Source organism: Trachurus japonicus, chromosome 9 (assembly GCF_045865225.1).
Source record: "Trachurus japonicus isolate A0001 chromosome 9, Traja_1.0".
NCBI classification, from domain to species: domain Eukaryota; kingdom Metazoa; phylum Chordata; class Actinopteri; order Carangiformes; family Carangidae; genus Trachurus; species Trachurus japonicus.
This window is the reverse complement of record NC_140915.1, coordinates 33,027,121-33,044,682: the sequence shown is the minus strand read 5'-3', so window position 1 is coordinate 33,044,682 and position 17,562 is coordinate 33,027,121. Positions and strand designations below refer to the sequence as shown.

The window sequence follows — 17,562 nt, the reverse complement described above, 5'->3', positions numbered from 1 at the left end:
TGAGGACATGGTCCATTAATAGGAAAAGATGTACATCAGGTGGCCGAGAATTGTACACAAAGTATTAGAGAATGTTTTGCATACATTCTTTTTTGGCAGTTTCAGTTCAACTCGTGTGTAGAAAAAATAGGCTAGATCTTAAAATACATGAGGATGAAATGGAAAACAGAATGGTGTGGAGATAAAAGTGGACTGTTTCATTTCACGCACAAAGACGGACATCTGCACAATCCTTTTGGGCAGCTTTGAAAATACATTGGCTTTCAATTCATCATACATTCACTACTCTACATTAAGGTGTAGATATATATATTATATTGATTTACAGTACTTGAATCCTGCACCAACATAACTCGGGACACTGAACAGGCATCAATGACAGATTGGCTTGAATGAACATTTCAGATCTAATAGATTTGGGGGTCGAGGGGCAGTGTAGAGGTAGCCTTGTGTCTCACTGTTAACTACTGTGAAAGGAGTCCAACTTTTAGTCTTCTAGTGAAGCCCACAAGTGTCGCATGTTATGAGTTAAATGCAGTACAACAAAAGGACATCATTTGCCAACACACAAATAAACTACTTATAATTGTTCTTTAATCTGTTTGTGTATAGTGTTCCTTTGTAGAGTAGTCATAGCTTTAACTCAGATGTGCATCAGTGTGGCACCAAAAACACTGAACTGAAGTAAAGGTAAAGTTTCAATAGCGCCAGAACTCAGTTATGCAGGGAGAAGTTTAACCTTTATCAATGATCTACTTTCCAAGGAATATTTTTCTTATTTGGACTATACTGTAGACACAGGAGTCTTGGTCAGTTATGTGTAATCTCTGTTCCTATTGAAATCACGACAGTCACACAATACCCTGCACATCACAAGTCAGGATTAACGTCTGCAAACAGCTTGTGTTATGAAGTAACAAGATAAACGAATAGTTTGCATGGAACCTCACACTCTACTGGACAGAGTACTAACCATTGTGCGATTATAAGGCAAATACATAAGGTTGGATCTATTAGGCATTTCCATTCAGGCTCATTTTACTGCAGAGACCCTGTAGTAGGAACAGTATGTGCTTGTTTCGTAGGTGTCTGACATGTTTATAGAGGGCAAACACCTGCCGCCATGACAGGTTTTGAGATGGGGCAGAAGAGTAGGAGTAAATTCTGATTTGTCACAGTAAACTGCCACGCTCTGTTAAAAGTACTGCATGCTCCAGGTTTCCGTACTGAGCCCATCACATCGCATGCGCTCTCACAGGGTCAGGAGGGAATGTGCTGAAGTAAAGCATGCAAACCTCTCTACTATTGAAGCAACTGGCTGTTTTGAACAAGCTCCAGCCGAGGCCCATCAAGACCTGCTTTTTCCTCCAAATCAAAACGGGACTTCAAGGTTGAACTGAGCCCCACAGCGTTTGAATGATATTCTGGTTTCTGTATACAGAGACACTGGTGACACTTGTAGTGTGGTGTATTAAGTGTCTTCAGACTTGACCAAGTGCAAATGGAGAATGCCCCGGGCTGGGTCTCTTGTCTACAGCAGAACGTCATCAGCCAGATATTTGGAGGTTAGATACTCAATACTACATCACCCGACACCGTGAGGTCTCGGGACCATAAATATGAAATGTGTTGTTGAAAATGTGTCGTTGATAGCATTAACAAAATACAAATATTCTAGTATACAACAGATGTACAAGAATAAAGCATTTGCTAAGCTCACAAATGCTACCTGTCCACTGTATTTTCTTTTTCTTTTTTTTCTTAAACACTACAAGTACGTGGATGACACTCTCGCAAGTATGTCAAGAGATTATTTTACAGCGCCAAGTCTTTGCAATAGTTTCTTCCCTTTGGAGAGCAGTCCCTTTCTCTTTTTGGAGGAGTACATGTCCACTGGGGCCCTGATGGGACTGCCGGGCCCCACGGTGGCAGGGCCGGAGCCAGGGATGTGTGGACGCACTGTGGGAGAGGCTGCTCTTCTGGGCGGACCCGATTTTTCCAATGGAACCTAATGGGAGACCCGTAAGGGACAGTTGAGGGTGTTAAAAAGCCAGCCGTCTCTCACACCTCAGTCACTACTCCTCTCCTTTTCTTAAGTCCTTTCTGTCTCAGCAGGGCCACCATAGCTCTGACGTCTACCTCCCTGCTTGTAGTCTTGTGCACTCAGGTGTAGATACACACACCCTCCCTCCTCCCCCCACCTTTCCCTCCCACTCTGTCAGGTAGAAACTGTTTTTTTCTTTTTCTTTTATGAAGCTGCTATGAATAAACTACAACAATATGACATTGACTAACTTTCACATCAATGTAAGGTGATAACATTTCCCAACAATGACTATCAAATGCAGGGCAGTTCCTCTCACATTAACAGATACAATTGCATTTTGGGACAAGTGGGACATATTTATATCACATTCACTTTCCTTCCTCTTCAATATATAGAAATATTTACTGATACAACTGGGTTACAGAGAAACTACTAGTCACTATTCCTTTTCTGTAATCATGAGCTAAAAGGCTCCTTTAAATTGCACTTTGGGAAGACAGATGTTTACATTTATATAAGGTTATATTTCTATGTACAGTATGTGTGATTATAATTTAAACACCAGGACATGTAACACATTTAGTTAGTATCATCATTCTGTTGCATTTAGTATCTGATTATTCCAAGTTTAAAGTGAGACTGCGTAACTTTTTTAAGAAAACAAAACATTACAGATCAAAGTTCAATTCTGAGGAAACAAAACACAACCTTTCTCAGTTCAATACAGCTTCTAGTTTCAGCAAAAGCTGCGTAGTCTCACTCTAAATTGGTCACAGTTGTTGCAGTCTAATTGGTAGTTTATCTTGATTCCCAAAACCAGAGGTGATTTTGAAAACCAAAATACTGACTGCCTTGACCAAAATGATTATTTTCTCAGATTTCATTTGCTGTGTTTCTTTTTACCATCTCACATTACGTTTTACATACGAGAAAATGTGTCCTAAATTTGGCAAGAGGCTTACACTACGGCTCTGAAACCAAATGAATCAACACTTTTCATGCTTCTCTTTGGGTTTTTGCATAGAATTGGTAGAATTTCTGTAATTCTTCTCTACAATGCAGCATTTCACACAAGTCTAATGTTTGCAGTGCTCTTACTTTTGACTCAAATGTCCAGTAATTGCCGGTAACTGTGCAACAATGGCCTTTTAGCTTACCATGAGTTACAGCAGGAGACTTATTGCAGGAGACGGACATTGTCATGTACAACACTCAGAGAAACAACTGAAGATACCATACTTCTTGTCTAATGCATTGGCTAGGGTGACTGTCTCCTACCAACACACAGCACTGAGTGTTTTTGGAAGATTCCTAACAACTACCTAAAGGCATAGCAGCACTACATCATCATCATACTGAGTGTACATGTTGCATACCAGAAACTAAGGGAACCCATGTCATCTGCATTAGACGAGGGGAGCGTAATCTTGGTATCCTCAGTTGCTCACTTACGTGACGGAAACAGAGCCTTTAAGGTGTGAAATGAACACTCTTCTTCTGTTTTGCCAAGCGGGTGAGGAAAAGAATAAAAAAATATGGTGATGGCATTTCAATATAGTTTGCACTATGACAATGGCAAATTAGAACACAAGGAAAGAAACATCTCGATGACACCTATTAATATTTCAACAATTGCATTATTTGTTAAACACAAAAATAACATCACATATTTACATTTAGTAAATAATTACTTCTTAAATTATTCTCTGATGGCAACATAGGCTATGTGACCTTTGCGTGCTACTTTACAAGAAAGCAATATACAAAACAAGGCGTTCAGGAGCAGATACAAAAGTCCTACTACACTAGACTTATCTTTTCTTTATATAAAATTTTCAAGAATTCATGCATCTGGACTATAGAACATGCTGAGCTACAGACTACATAGTTCATCTTTCAGTACAACAAAACTATTTACTCTATTAGAAATTATTTGAGATCAAACACAGAATATATTCATAAAGCATCTGTATCAGAATGCTAAATATGCATGTGCAAAAAGTGTTAACTGCTCTTTTCAAGACATGACAGAACAAGTAAAAAGTCACAGGAGCTTCTCCCCCTCCCTTTGACTCTCATTGAGAATGCTTTATGAATACAATATACCCATGTATTACACAATGCACAACTCCTCCCCTTTCACAGCAGTAAACATGAAAAATAAAAGTACCTCTGTCCAGTATTAGTCTTAAAGTTTTTGTTTTTTTTCATAGATCTTAGACATCTATTTATTTACAGTGTAATGCTCCAAAGTCAAAAATCCCATTGTACTCTGATCAATGAGACACACACACGCACAAACACGAAACTAAAGGAGATAGAGGGAACTGAAAAGAGTAAATGGATGACAGAGGGCTAGTACTGCGAAGGAGCATGTACCCTTTTGGTCTTTATCCGTGCTGGATTGTCCTGGGGGTATCGAGATGGTGAATCAGTGAGAAAAACCTCTACATCATCAGGCACTTCTTCTAGAAAGTTGGAAGGAACAAGTCCTTTGTGTCCGTTGAGCTCGCCCTGTGGAGACACAACAGCAGTGAGACACCTTCTGCTCCGTTTCACTGTTATCAACAGACATAACAAATAAATACTTTGCAAAGACAACACATGAACAAAAATAAAATAATTGAAAATAAAGATAATTTGTTTGTTTGTTTTTTTTTCATATCCGAAAAGGAGTGGGAAGAAGAAAAACGTATTTACTCCCACCCCATTCATAGATTATCTATCAAGCTTTCTTGTCATTATAATCTATTGTCATTATAATCTATACAATAAGTTAATTTATGAATTTATCTAGCTCTAATATATTATCAATAATCTGTATCTCTCTAAAATAAAAGTATATACATATATAGATTTATTCTAACATATTATCACTCTTTATCTGTCTAATATAGTCATATACATATAAAGACAAACACATATACAAAGACAAACTGAAGGTAACACCAACAGAGCAACAAATAAACTAAGTGGGTAAATACCCAAATAAATAATAATAAGCACCTCATTCCTGTACATATTGAAAATAATTTCTTTGTACTTCTTTTTGAACTGGATTATGTTTGGACATACAATTAACCAGAATCCACCTCCTGTACTTACCGTTGCTATCTACTCTCATCCAGCACATATGGATTGCTAAATAAGCTAACATTAGCTTCATGAGTTGTATCTCTGACTCTCTGTGTCTCTGACTCTTATCTATGTATACATGCTACTTATATGGTATGACGCTTAAAGACCACAGGTAACACTTCACATCACTAGTGGAATAAAGCATGCTCACAGCCATTGATTCATGTAGAAGACATGAAAATAAAGCAACAGTGCTCTTCTTTTGTAGCGCTGTCCTTATTGTGTTGAGCCAGTTGACTTTATACTAAGTGTGTTCGTCCATTGTAACATTCAACCCTGTTTGGCTCAGAGACTTGTTTATAGTATTTGTTCTGTCTAACAGTGCATTTCCCCTTTTAACGTTACAGGAGAAATGGCATTAAGGACTAAGCAATATGTTTGGTAAACATAGAGCTGTGGGAATATAAAGGAGGCATTCAGCAACAGTTTTAATCTTAAAAGAAACATTGTCTTTGAGTCTCCTGGATAATCTAATACAATACATCACTGAAGGCTTTTATTACTTCTACATTGTTTCTCAGATATAGATGTTTTCTTTCTGGTAGGCTGTTATGGTGGATTGAACTAACAACTACAATACCCAGGTGACATGGCATACTGTAGGGAAAACTCAGAGTCCTATAAATCATAATTCATCATGCCTTTACTGAAGCACCAGAAGACGTTTTAGCTTGGTGACTGGCTGTTCCTCCTCAAATCTTTATACACACAGGTTTTCTTTGCTGTTGTTGTTCGTTTTTGTTTTTTTTTACTTTTGCCCACATACTTTATTCATCTGCTCATACATCGCATCGCCTCATTTACTGATGAGTCAACACAGAACTTTGAGAATTTCCACTGATAGTGGTGGTGTTCAAACTGTTTCCTAAACTTCCCCTCTGCAGAAATACTTTGAAGTCAAGGACCTTGGATACCCAAAATGAATCCTCCCACAACTATATGACTGAGTTTGCACAGATGTGTTTTTATTTAAAGTCATGCCTCCTGCACCGTACTCAAAAAAGCTAACAGCTGATCATTGGACTTGGAGATGTTTAGAACTTACATAGTAAAAGCCATCTTCATCTATTTCACCAAAAACTGTGATGACGTCACCGGCACAGAAAGTCAGTTCAGCCTGTCAAAGAAGAGATACATTTGTCTGTTGTATTTTTTTGTTCTTGTTTACAGCAGTTTGTCAAAGACATCAAATCTACTGGGCTTTGATGAGTTTGAAATGCTGTGCTTCCTTCTCCAAATCAATGTGATGCATTTTAAAACACAAGTGTCAATCCAGTCCCAGTAGATGGACTGTTGCAACTGTTAATGCATCAAATGTTGGAACTGTGAAGACGGGATTGCAACACAGTGAGCACATCTCTCCTATGGGATTCTTGAGAACACACAAACCAAACACAGCATATGTACGGTATGTAGGAGACAGGTCGACACAAAAGACCAAACCGAGGAGGGGAGATGCTGGCTCAGGCAATGTATGAGGGGCTGGATTCATGGCCAGTGGGGACAGAGGGCCATGGCCCACCATCCGTTGCCCACCTCCTTATTTGCACTCCAACAAATGGGGGAGGAAACACACACAGAACAGTACCGTACCCTCCTCACCCTCACTCACCTCCTCATTCAGTCTGTGGCCCTCATACTGTGTCGGTGGCAGTGCCAATAGAAAGGTGAGAGTAAGTGAAACCAGGGGGAGGGGCCAAAAGAACAGCACGGGAAAGTACTTTCAATCCTCTAGCTAGCACAGTTTTAACTGGAACTCCTCATTCAATCTCACCTGTGCACATGCTGCCCTCACCTCAACTTACATCAGTTGTTTGTCACATCATGTCATGTCGAGAGACAGATAAAAAAGATACCTCTACCTGGTAGATAAAAGGCTAGAGCCAGAAAACCATTAGCCAAGTGCAAAGACTGGAACAAGGGTGGAACGGTCAAACTGTCCAGCTCCTCTGAAGCTGATTTAACTTATTCAAACATATTCTGTTTGTTTAATCCATGCAAGACAAAAAATAAATAAAATAAAGTGTAGAAGTCACAATTTGTGTTTTTGCATTTTATGTGTGCCAGACTCTCATCTCCATGACGTTATTATTTATTGCCATTTAGACTGAAATCATGTATCAGAAAACCCATTCATGTCAACCTCTGTGCTGCTCTGAGCTGTAGATACTGGGATTCTCTCACCATGAGAAGTACTGCATATAAATTAGAGTCAATACTAACATTAATGGAAATGTATTCTGTTAATTTAAAAGCATCTTTACAGTTAGTTTCTATGTGGTTTAACCTGTTAATGAACCGCTCCAAAAGAGTAGACTATTTCTAAGCATAGATCACAACATTGAAGGGTTTTCCTGTTTCTGACAATGTGTGAATTCAACACAACTTGTCCCTTTTACACTCACTCAAACAAAATGTAACAAATTAATAAGTCAGCTTCAGAAGTGCTGGTTGGCAGATTTTTTTTTTTTTTTAACTGTGGACAAAGCCCAGCTAGCTATTTCCCCAATTTCCAGTCATTGTGCGTGGCTAAGCTAACCAGCTGCTGTAGCGCTGTAACAGACAGACATTAGTGTTAGAGAGAACTTCTCATCAAATTCTTGGCTATAGAGTGAATAACTACATGTCTCACAACATCAAACTATTTATTTGACAAACAGAACATCCTTATCTCACTGCATGTGCACCTGAAAATGTTTAGTGATTTTATGCATCTGCTAACATGATGATGATGATGATGATGATGACAGAGAATGGTCAAGACAAAGTGAGAGGCTGCAGCTACAGGAGGACGGTACCTCTACATCTACGTTAGGGGAGCTCTCCCTGGGGTCGTAGTCATACAGAGCCACCATTCTCCGTGTTGACATGGGGTGTTGTCGGCCGCTCCGCCTGTTCCTCTCTGCAAAGAGGAAAAGTAGTTAAGGGTACTCAGAGGTAATCTTATAAAATGATGAACCAGTGACGGTACATTATCGTCGCACAATTCCATCAGTCTTTGCAATGTGTGATCATCAGGATTTCAAAGTAAACTATGTTAGTAGCTGGGGGATGCTTAATGAAAAGTAAATATAGGAGAGATTAGTCAAAAGTTCACAGATGAAAAAGAATGGTCAGGAGTGAAAAAAGCAGGAAAGATGAAGCAGGGAGAAGAAGAGCATTTCACTGGGCACAGACCTCTCTTGGACTTTCGGGACCTGCGATTTATTGAGCGGCCATCTTTGAAACGGTCGCAGTTCACTTCACAGGAAAGCAGAAAGACATAATTAAGTGAGAAGAGTGGAGGAAAGGAGAAATGTGTCAGTTAAAGACAGTTCAGTAGGACATAAAGTTGCCCAGAAAGACATAAAGAGTAGAAGGTCAAAGAGGGAAAAAAAAAACAAGTCTTGGGGGTTCTGTCGGGAAAGCGATGTCTGACCTAACTTCTCCACAGGAGTGTTGAGTGGCAGGAAGCCCTGTTTGAGGAGTTGATCCATCATCTGGTCATCCTCTGTTTGGATTTCAGAGACCATGTTACAGGGGATCAGACCCGCTCGGTCTCGGATCTGTGCCCTGTAGAAGCCATCCGTATCTTTATTCCCAAACACCTGAAGGAACACCAAAGCGTCAGGCAAAGACACACAGCCAGAGACAAAAGACACAGATCATAAAAGCTGCAACTAGGATTGATAGAGATAACTAAAATTAATTTGGAACACTAAATGGAGTAGTTAAGACAGCATTTAAGCAATGTGGATTTTTTTTTTTAGTTGGGTATCAGTCTAAGCCAGCACCTTGATGATCTGGCCCTCTTTGAATGGCAGCTCCTCATCAGCAGCATCGGGGTTGGGAGACATGGACAGGGGGTCATAGTCAAACAGAGCCACAAACACGCGGGTCAGCTCCTCCGTCTCTGATTCCTCGTAGTATTCCGGGGAACGCCGTCCCCGCCCGTGCCTGCGCCCGCCATAGCCGTCTGAAACATAGAGGAGGCCTCTGCTGCTACTACCAGCCTTATACAGCCACGCTGGCTGTAGAGGCAATGAGAGCAGAAGATGTCTCTTTGTTAGAGCTGACAGGGGAGAGGGCGATGAGATTCATGTGTGAAAAAAGAGCCAGAGATCGAATGAAATAGTTATACTTTTAGTTTTAATCTCGTTTCTTCTGTTGTGTTCACGCACTAGAAGCGCACAACGTTTTTTTTTTTTTTACAAGAAGGGCTCGGTACAATCGTAGCACAGCAGGGTTCTTCGTTCACACATCTCTGCTTGCTGGCGTGACAGTCACCATACAACATAAGACACAGTACAACACAGCACAGACAGGAAACACATGTCAAGCAGTTTGTAGGGTGCAAGGGAAACTGAATGACACAAGTAACACTGCACTATTGTTCATTGCTGTTTCACTGCCTTATCTCTCAGAGGCTGATTAACATGCATGTTTTGCTGAGACTGGACATGTCGAGGGGAGCATTCCTACATCAGATGCAGGTGTAATGTCATGCTAATGTCAGACCACATCTGCAAACAGTGTGCAGCATAAAAGGGCAAAGGAGGCATGTTCCCAGGGGAGATAATACATCAAATGTCCCAGCAGTTCCTGGCGACACAGATATCAGGGACAGTGAGGGGGAAGGGGTGAACCTGATATCAGTTCTCCATGCTTCCCATGGATCACCATGTTAAATGTTTCAATGGCAGAGTGTCTGAATAATGGCTCAGGAGATATAGCAACCAATACCAACTAAGCAACTGAGATTATGCTTTTTGGAAGATGTGAAATATGCTTCGACTGTAGAACATGTTTGATTTGGATGGCAGCCGAGTAAATGAATGTGCAACCGAGTGATACCAACAAGGCAAAAATGCACTAACTCTTCCAGTAATGTGTCTTTCCTTCTCACTGCATTGTAAACAGCTCATGCAAAATTAGCAAAACGAAAACCGGCTGCTGCTGGCTCATAAAGGCAGGAGGAGAAGGAAAGGAAGAGGTGGCGGAATAGGTTAGGAAGAGGAGGGTGGGCTTAGTTGTGGTGGGAGAGGGAGGGGCCAGGTTATGGAAGGTGAATGGGTAGAGTGGGTGGTTTGGGGTTTCTTGGGATTGAGGGAGTAGGGGTACAGACAGGAAAAGGATTTTCATTCTCCAGCAACGGGAAAAGTGGCCAGTCTTGTCTTCCCCCGTCAGCTTTATTCAGCTATGCTAAGCTAAGCTAAACAAAGCAGCTAACTGCACCAGCACAGAACAAAGACCAACCATATCACTGCATGTGTTCAACAACGACTCTTGGCCTTTGCTGGCATTGTTAAGGTGAATTGTCATCTTGGAGAGAAGCTGCGTCACATACCATATTGATCCTCTGAGGACATAGATCGCCATATCCTGCGCCGAGCTACACTGCCATAGTAAACATCCTCCTTGACGGGTGAGAGGTTCCCCTCACTCCCCTCACTGTTACTGTCCATGGTGATCTCTACAGAAAACACCAATCACAACGTTACGGTCAGAGATCCCCCACACACACACACTCTGCTCTACCCCACGGCCCATTCACTCATGCTGAGACAGTAGGATCATGATGGCGTTGCCCTGAGGTGGCTGGGTGTGCAAGGCAACAGCTTTCACTCTGGAGTCACTGGGTGTAAAACAGCAATGCATTTACTGTTGCAGGGAGGTCAGATTGGGGGTGGCCATGTAAACATGTTAACCCACAGTAGACACAGGCATAGGGGGGCGGATCTGAGATAACTTTCCTGCAAAACTGCGTGTGGACATTTGGCGAATCCAGCTCATGAGGATGGACAGCTACAGGGTGTGCAAACACCCTATAAAAAAGGGGTCTACATGGATTGTTTAAGCTCTATGGGAGAGATGTACAGCTCGGCTCACATGGGTAAAGGGAAACACATGGTATAAATAGCACAAACATCAGTGGCCCTGCAGGTGGGGGGTGGGGGCGCGCCTCCTCATGTGGTGACCTCACTAACCAATGGATGGAATGGGTCGTCGCTGAGGGGGGGTGCCGATGTGAACCGGCCTCCTCACTGAGTAGTCCCGCTGAGCGCTTTCGTGTGACGCTGAGTTCCCAATGATCTTTAGAGCAAAAAACAAAAGAGAAGAGATTAGAACAACACACCACCTGCCATGCAAAGATAAGTCAACACTTAAAACCATCTAAAACAATCCCACAATCCTGTTTAAACAACTGAAAACCATAAGAGCAAATGATGTGGTTTCCATTTGTCCTTAGGGAGGTAAAATAATAATAAAAAAAACAATAAAGGAGTGCAACAAACCATCAAAACAAGTAAATCAAATCAACCCCCAACACAACAACATGGACGGGGGGGTTAGAAAGGGTCAGATGTTTAGCTAAAGACCATTTGTTTGGTTTGTTTTGTTCTGTGCATGTCAGCTCCTTGATGAGAAAAGGAAGCAAATGATGATAAAGAAACAGAGACAGAAAGAGAGGATGAGAAGAAAATGAAGAAAAGCAGATTGTGAGTGTAATTGAAAGTGGATAGTCGTGGTTAGATGGGCAAAGCCACTATGTTGTCAGCCTGGGGCTTTGCATAACAACAATTAACCCATTTAATATGTGAAAGTGATAATGAACATGATGAGATTTTTTTTTTTGCTGAGACAAGTGAAAGAGACAAGCAAGAGATGGGCAGAAGGCCAGATGAATCACAGCAGGCTGCAGCAGTCAGGATCTGCCTGGCTCTGTATGAAGCAATGAGAGGCTGAGGATGCTGGAATAAAGCTCCAAGCACAAGGTGGAGCGCTGTCTGCTGCTGTGGAGGGTGAGGCATGGAGAGCCACATGTGAAGCCAGCAGCTGGCAGAGAGAGAGCAGGGGTAAGGCCGAGCAGACTTTCCTCTCAATGGAACCTTTCCCCTCAAAGACATGAGAAGTCAAAACTTCATTAAATGGCCTTTAGGTAATTAAAAGCTTTACTTTAAAAATCCACCTGACAGTCTGACTACAAGCAAAGTAATTCACACTAAATAAAACATCAAATCAGACCAACCATGAACGTGTGATAATTTCTCATAAAATGAAAAACAAAATGCCAAATGAAAGGAAGGGGGGTTTAATTATAAAGAAAAACAAACAACATTAAGAAAACAGAATGGCTGCAGCTTGCGGATGGAAAGTACAGCAGAAAGTCTGAATCACACACCAGCGGCTGGTCCCGGTTCAGCCTGGACAAAGACTGGGCCCTAGCCTCCCTGTGGGGGCTGTAATAGACCCTGTCCAGCTCGTTCAGCCGGCCCTCGCTCAGGGCCCCCTCCCTGGAGTAGTTTCGTGGCCCGGCCTCCCGACCAGGCCCAAAGTGCTCCCTGTTCCTAAAGTCACCCGTGTGTACCGACTTGGTTGAAATGGCTGGAAGGTCCGAGTACTCCTCCTCCACGCTGCACTGGCGGGTCAGAGTTCTCTTACGCCCCATGGCCAGCGCCCGCCTTTCTACCGGGCCCTCACAGTGAATGAGCACCGGCCCCCGCAGCGGGCTCCCGTGTATATAGTAGCCTCGATGACCCCGCCCTAGAGAGCCCTCTTCCTCGCTGCCACAGTCTAGACCGCTGTCTGGACTCTTGGTGTTTTGGCGGTTGGGGCGTCCCACGCTGCGCTCGTCGGCGCCGTAGCAGTAGCGGCTGTCGCTGAAGCGGGGGGAGGAGCGTTGGCGCTGCAGGTGGCGAGAGGCCTTGTTGGGCGTGAGGTGGTTGTGCATGTGAGGGTCCTGGTGGGGGTACATCCTCCGCTGAGTGCGCGGCGTTCCCGGCCGACCTCCGTCTTCGAAGCACAGGCGTTGGTGGCCCATGCCGTCCACGCCGTCCGCCTCCTCCTCGGCCACCTCGGGGATGCTGTGGAGCCGCTTGCTGCGCAGCGACTTCTGCTTGACCACCTCCCGCTGCAGGTCCCAGCAGTCCCTCTCCTCCGCTAAGTCCTGACGCTTGTAATATGCCTTCAGTCGTGACCACAGGAGGCAAAGTTCCACAATTTCACAGTTCAGTTAGTTCAATTCAAAAGGTTCAGTTTAGATTTTTGTAAAGGGGAGGGGTTGAAAAGTTTTTCGAAGGTTTTTTTTAGAACAGGCAGGAAACAACACAGAATGTGAATAGAACAAATGGGGGGGAAAGACAAAATAAAGACAGAATTAGTTATTTGTGGCAATGTAGTAAGACATGCAGTCTCATTCGGTGAGGAGGAAATGGCATGCTCTGAACAGGAATCTGTGAAGGCTCAAATATGGAGTGAGAAGTGATAAACTGAGCGTGGGCACAGAGGTTCAATGTGGAGAAGGGAATTTACACGTGGGAAATCAGAAATATTCCAACAAAAAGTACTTGCAGGGCTTAGTTAGTTCCATGGGTGAGGGATAAATGAAAACATCATTGTGGATGAAATGGAAAAATAAACCTTGACAAAAAACACCATGACGCTAAGCAAGTAGAAGAATCAGCTGCATTAGGACACTTGTTTAGCAACAACCTCAGAGTAAGTGAAACATACAGAACTTCCCTCTATGTGCTCACAGAAAACAATGGCAGAAGCAAATTTAACAGTTGGTCAGTATCTATTCCCTTAAACGTAGCTTTACTATACAGACAGTAATATTTTTACAGACGGGGATGGTTAATGTGTAACAGTGATTTACAGATAGATGAGGAAAAGGAGATGTCGTATTGGTGTATTTGAAGATAATACACCGGTGAGTACGCTCCATGAACACAACATTACTGTACAGGTATTACTAAACAGAAACACTGGGATAGCCTAAACAAATCTGCAGTGATATTGCTCCGGCTCCTGATAGCAAGTCTACTATAATACAGAGGACCAATCAGGAACTACAGTACCTCTCACTCATAACACGGCAGATTGGCTTAATATCCACACATCCCCACTGACAGACCAAATGAAGACAGGATCAATGTTAACATCTACATCCACAGTAGAGAAATTAAACATCAGGACGTGACAGACATAAACAAAAGTGAATATTTCCATTTAAGTACTCACTTAAATGAGATTCCCATATGCACTTGATATGCCATGACCCTTTGATACAGTATAATATATTAATATTTACACTTCAATCTCACATTCTAACATTCGACTTTAACCCTTGTAATTCTGCTTCAGTGCATCACAATGCAGTGAAAACCATAAAAGACATAGTGCTCTTAGTGAACAGCCCTCTCTCTCTCTCATGCTGTAATGTGTACACAGCCATTCCCATGAGCTCAGCCTTGAATGAATGAGCGGTGCTGGAGGGTCGAGGTGGAGGAGCAGGCTGTGGGGGGAGGGGGAGCTCAGCCAATCAAAGCCACCAGGGGCCTGGTTGTAGAGCCTGGTACCCTAAAGCCCTGTCTTTCTCCCCATCCCCCTCTGTCCTCCCCCAGGGCAACTACAGACTCAAGGTGTGCAGTAAGTACCTTAAGAGTGTTGTGAGAGTTGATACTGCGTCGGCGGCCTTCCTCCAGTTGCATCTCAGAGTAAAGATCCTCCTCGTCCTCCTCCATGATGTCAGACAGGTCAGAGCCCCGGCTGCTCTCTGTGTGGTACTCCTCACTGTGGCTGTAGTGGTAAGGATGGTGCTGCTACGAAACAACAAGAGTGAGAAAGTTCAAACGTAAGAGGTAGAAATCATAACTTTATAGTCTACAGATGTAAAAAAAAAAAAAAAAAAAAAAAGGCTTGATTTGATTCAGTTTGAGTAGTTTGCTATGTTTTCTGTAAAGTACCTGTCTGCCCAACTCTGAGCCTCTAAGGAATTCATCCACAGAAGCTCCTCTCCTCCTGGCATGAGGAGAGTCGTAGCCATCTTCCTCCTCATCTGAGTTAAGCGGATGCAAGGCGTTACCCCGATCACTAAAAATATTCCTTTTCTCAACCTGATGAGAGAAATATGAGGTGGTTTAGACTGAAAAAGGATTCAAATAATTTAGTGCCATATTCTTAAAATCTTTCACACTAGTGACAAAAATGACACTAACAAGAAAACATCTTATCACACGGACAGGTATTTCCATTAGCATGATGAGAAATATGATTTCCAGCCTCTACACTAGATTATGTATGAAGTCTATTCTATACTGTTCAGTCCCGTTTGACTCTGCTCAAGTTAGTGCTGAATGCAGATAAATCAAAGACCATGCTATTTTCAAATGGCAAGCAGCTTCCATCTGACCTTCCAAACTTGTCAACTGTTCATGGGGTTGAAATTGAAATGGTCACATCCTATAAATACCTAGGCATTCTAATTGATGAGAACCTGTCCTTTAAACTGCACATTGATAAACTCGTTTCTAAACTGAAATTGAAATTAGGTTTCTTTTTTAGGAATAAATCATGTTTTTCATTGCAAGTCAGAAAACACTTGATCAACTCAACTTTTTTACCCTTGTTGGACTACGGAGACCTGCTTTTTATGAACGCACCTGATCAGTTTTTAAAGAAACTGGATACTGTATATCACTGTGCTTTGCGTTTTATTACTGGTTACAGCTATCGTGTACATCACTGTTCCTTATATGCCGTCGCACATTGTCCATCTTTGTATGTCCGTAGACTCTCTCATTGGCTGACTTTTATTTATAAATCTATTCTTGGACTTTTGCCTACATATTTGTGTGTACACATGTGTAGAAACCACAGCCGATATGGCCTGCGTTCTCAGGACATTATACAGATGCAGGTCCAGTGAGTGAGAACGGAACTGGGCAAAAAGGCTTTTAAATTTTCAGCCCCGTCGACCTGGAATGATGTGCAGAAGGACTTGAAACTGACACATCTTGTAACTCTGGGTGAATTCAGGTCAATTATAATAGACAAAGAATTGAGTTCAATCAGATCGTGTGATTGCATTGTTTAATCATGTTTTCCTGAAATGTGTGATTGTATTTTATTTGAGTCTTGTGTGATGTGCAACTGAGCTGTTGTGTGCTGCCGTCTTGGCCAGGTCACTCTTGGAAAAAAAGGTTTTAAATCTCAATGAGTTTTTTACCTGGTTAAATAAAGGATATTGATATTGATTGATTGAAGTCTCCACGTACCCGGTTCCCTTCGGCAAACACTCTCTGAGCAGCTTCCCTGGCCAGGGCCTTGGCGATGGTGTTGGAGATGGGGACTCCCTGAGGCTGCGGCAGGATCCTCTGAGGAGAGGGCGATCGCCGCGGTTGGAAGTGCGGCGGCTCGAGGTTCGCTCCGCGCATGGGAGGCAGCGGAGAGGGGGAGCGCTCCCAGGGCTGGGACGACCGCAGGCTCACCTCATGCTCTTTGGTTTCTGGGTCTCTGGCACTTACTAACGTCTTGGACTTGGGCATGGGGTGGCACTGGAAATGAGGCTGGGAATGAGGAGGAGGAGGAGGAGGGTGGCAGACGGGCTGAGAGTGCGGCTGCGAGTGGGGCAGTGTGTGGGGCTGAGCTCGAGGCAGAGGCTGCATCTGGGGCTGAGGGTGATTTGGGGGGTACGTTGATGGGTAAGGGGGGTGGGTTTGCGAGTGCACCGGATGGGACTGCGGGTGAGGGATGGGGTGGGGAGCTGTGGTCGTTCTGTGGGAAAGACGTGGAGATCCCAGGAGATTGTGCGGGATGATGGCCACGGGCGAGTCCTGGGACTCTCCTTGTGTCGACAACGTCCTTACAATGACTTCTCTTGCCTCCAGACACTGAATCCTGTTTAACTCCACGGTCACATAGTCTGCTGTGGGGTACAAGACCTCTGCTATCTGCATTCACAGAGGAACCAGAGAGTCCTTACCAAAGGGCGAACGTAGACATGCAAAAGTACATACTCTTAACCACACCATCATAAAATCATAACTACATGCACTTGTAGCTCTTTTTATCTGCTGACTTAAGAGATATACTAGTCCAGTAATTTCAAGCCAAAATGGGGGTCAACCTTGAACAAATTGCAACAGAAGCAAACTCAACTGATGAACTCAACATGTCCTGAGTGACAAAAAAAAGCCCCAAAGAATCCCATTAGGGGGAAGTTTTGAAAAAGACCAAAATATACAGCATTCATACGCCTATTAATTATTTTTCTCATGTGACTAGGGTACAAATTTTAACCTTTAGATATCTCCATGAAAATTACTAGTTGATTAAGTTGAACAAAAAATGTATTACAAGTTTTTTGAAATTGTTTGTTAACATGAGCAAATTTTCATAAATTTTACATAAACTGCACCGTTTTGACTGCACGGGTATATATGAAGGTGTTGTGGTGATACTAGCATGAAAATTGGGATGAGTTGACTCCATCAGTCACTCAACAAGAAACCACTTGAAATTTCAAGATGGCTGCAATTTTTCAAGATGACCGCCACCTTAGTGGAGCAGGTATGACATGCTCCGTTCTTAAGGAGGTGAAGCTGCTGAGATCA

General features: G+C 42.8%; 1 protein-coding gene across 10 annotated transcripts in view; it reads right to left on the bottom strand.

Annotated features, from left to right (window-relative positions):
• Positions 1-1,741: 1,741 nt before the first annotated feature.
• The window catches only part of rimbp2b (RIMS binding protein 2b), a 95,276-nt gene continuing 79,455 nt past the window's right edge, over positions 1,742-17,562 (bottom strand). For 3 of the 10 annotated variants that reach the window (XM_085787515.1, XM_085787519.1, XM_085787521.1), the window contains 14 exons: positions 16,225-16,899; positions 14,914-15,063; positions 14,605-14,766; positions 12,348-13,130; positions 11,152-11,257; positions 8,959-9,140; positions 8,604-8,772; positions 8,363-8,425; positions 7,984-8,087; positions 6,798-6,824; positions 6,231-6,302; positions 4,427-4,561; positions 3,500-3,544; positions 1,742-2,008 (listed from right to left, as the gene is read on the bottom strand). In XM_085787515.1, coding sequence (XP_085643641.1) covers positions 3,518-3,544; positions 4,427-4,561; positions 6,231-6,302; positions 6,798-6,824; positions 7,984-8,087; positions 8,363-8,425; positions 8,604-8,772; positions 8,959-9,140; positions 11,152-11,257; positions 12,348-13,130; positions 14,605-14,766; positions 14,914-15,063; positions 16,225-16,899 — 2,655 coding nt within the window. In that variant the 3' untranslated portion in view covers positions 1,742-2,008; positions 3,500-3,517. Of the gene's footprint in view, positions 2,009-3,499; positions 3,545-4,426; positions 4,562-6,230; positions 6,303-6,797; positions 6,825-7,983; positions 8,088-8,362; positions 8,426-8,603; positions 8,773-8,958; positions 9,141-10,511; positions 10,638-11,151; positions 11,258-12,347; positions 13,131-14,604; positions 14,770-14,913; positions 15,064-16,224; positions 16,900-17,562 lie in introns of all 10 variants that reach the window. The other 7 variants (XM_085787514.1, XM_085787516.1, XM_085787518.1 and 4 more) reach the window with 6 other exon arrangements.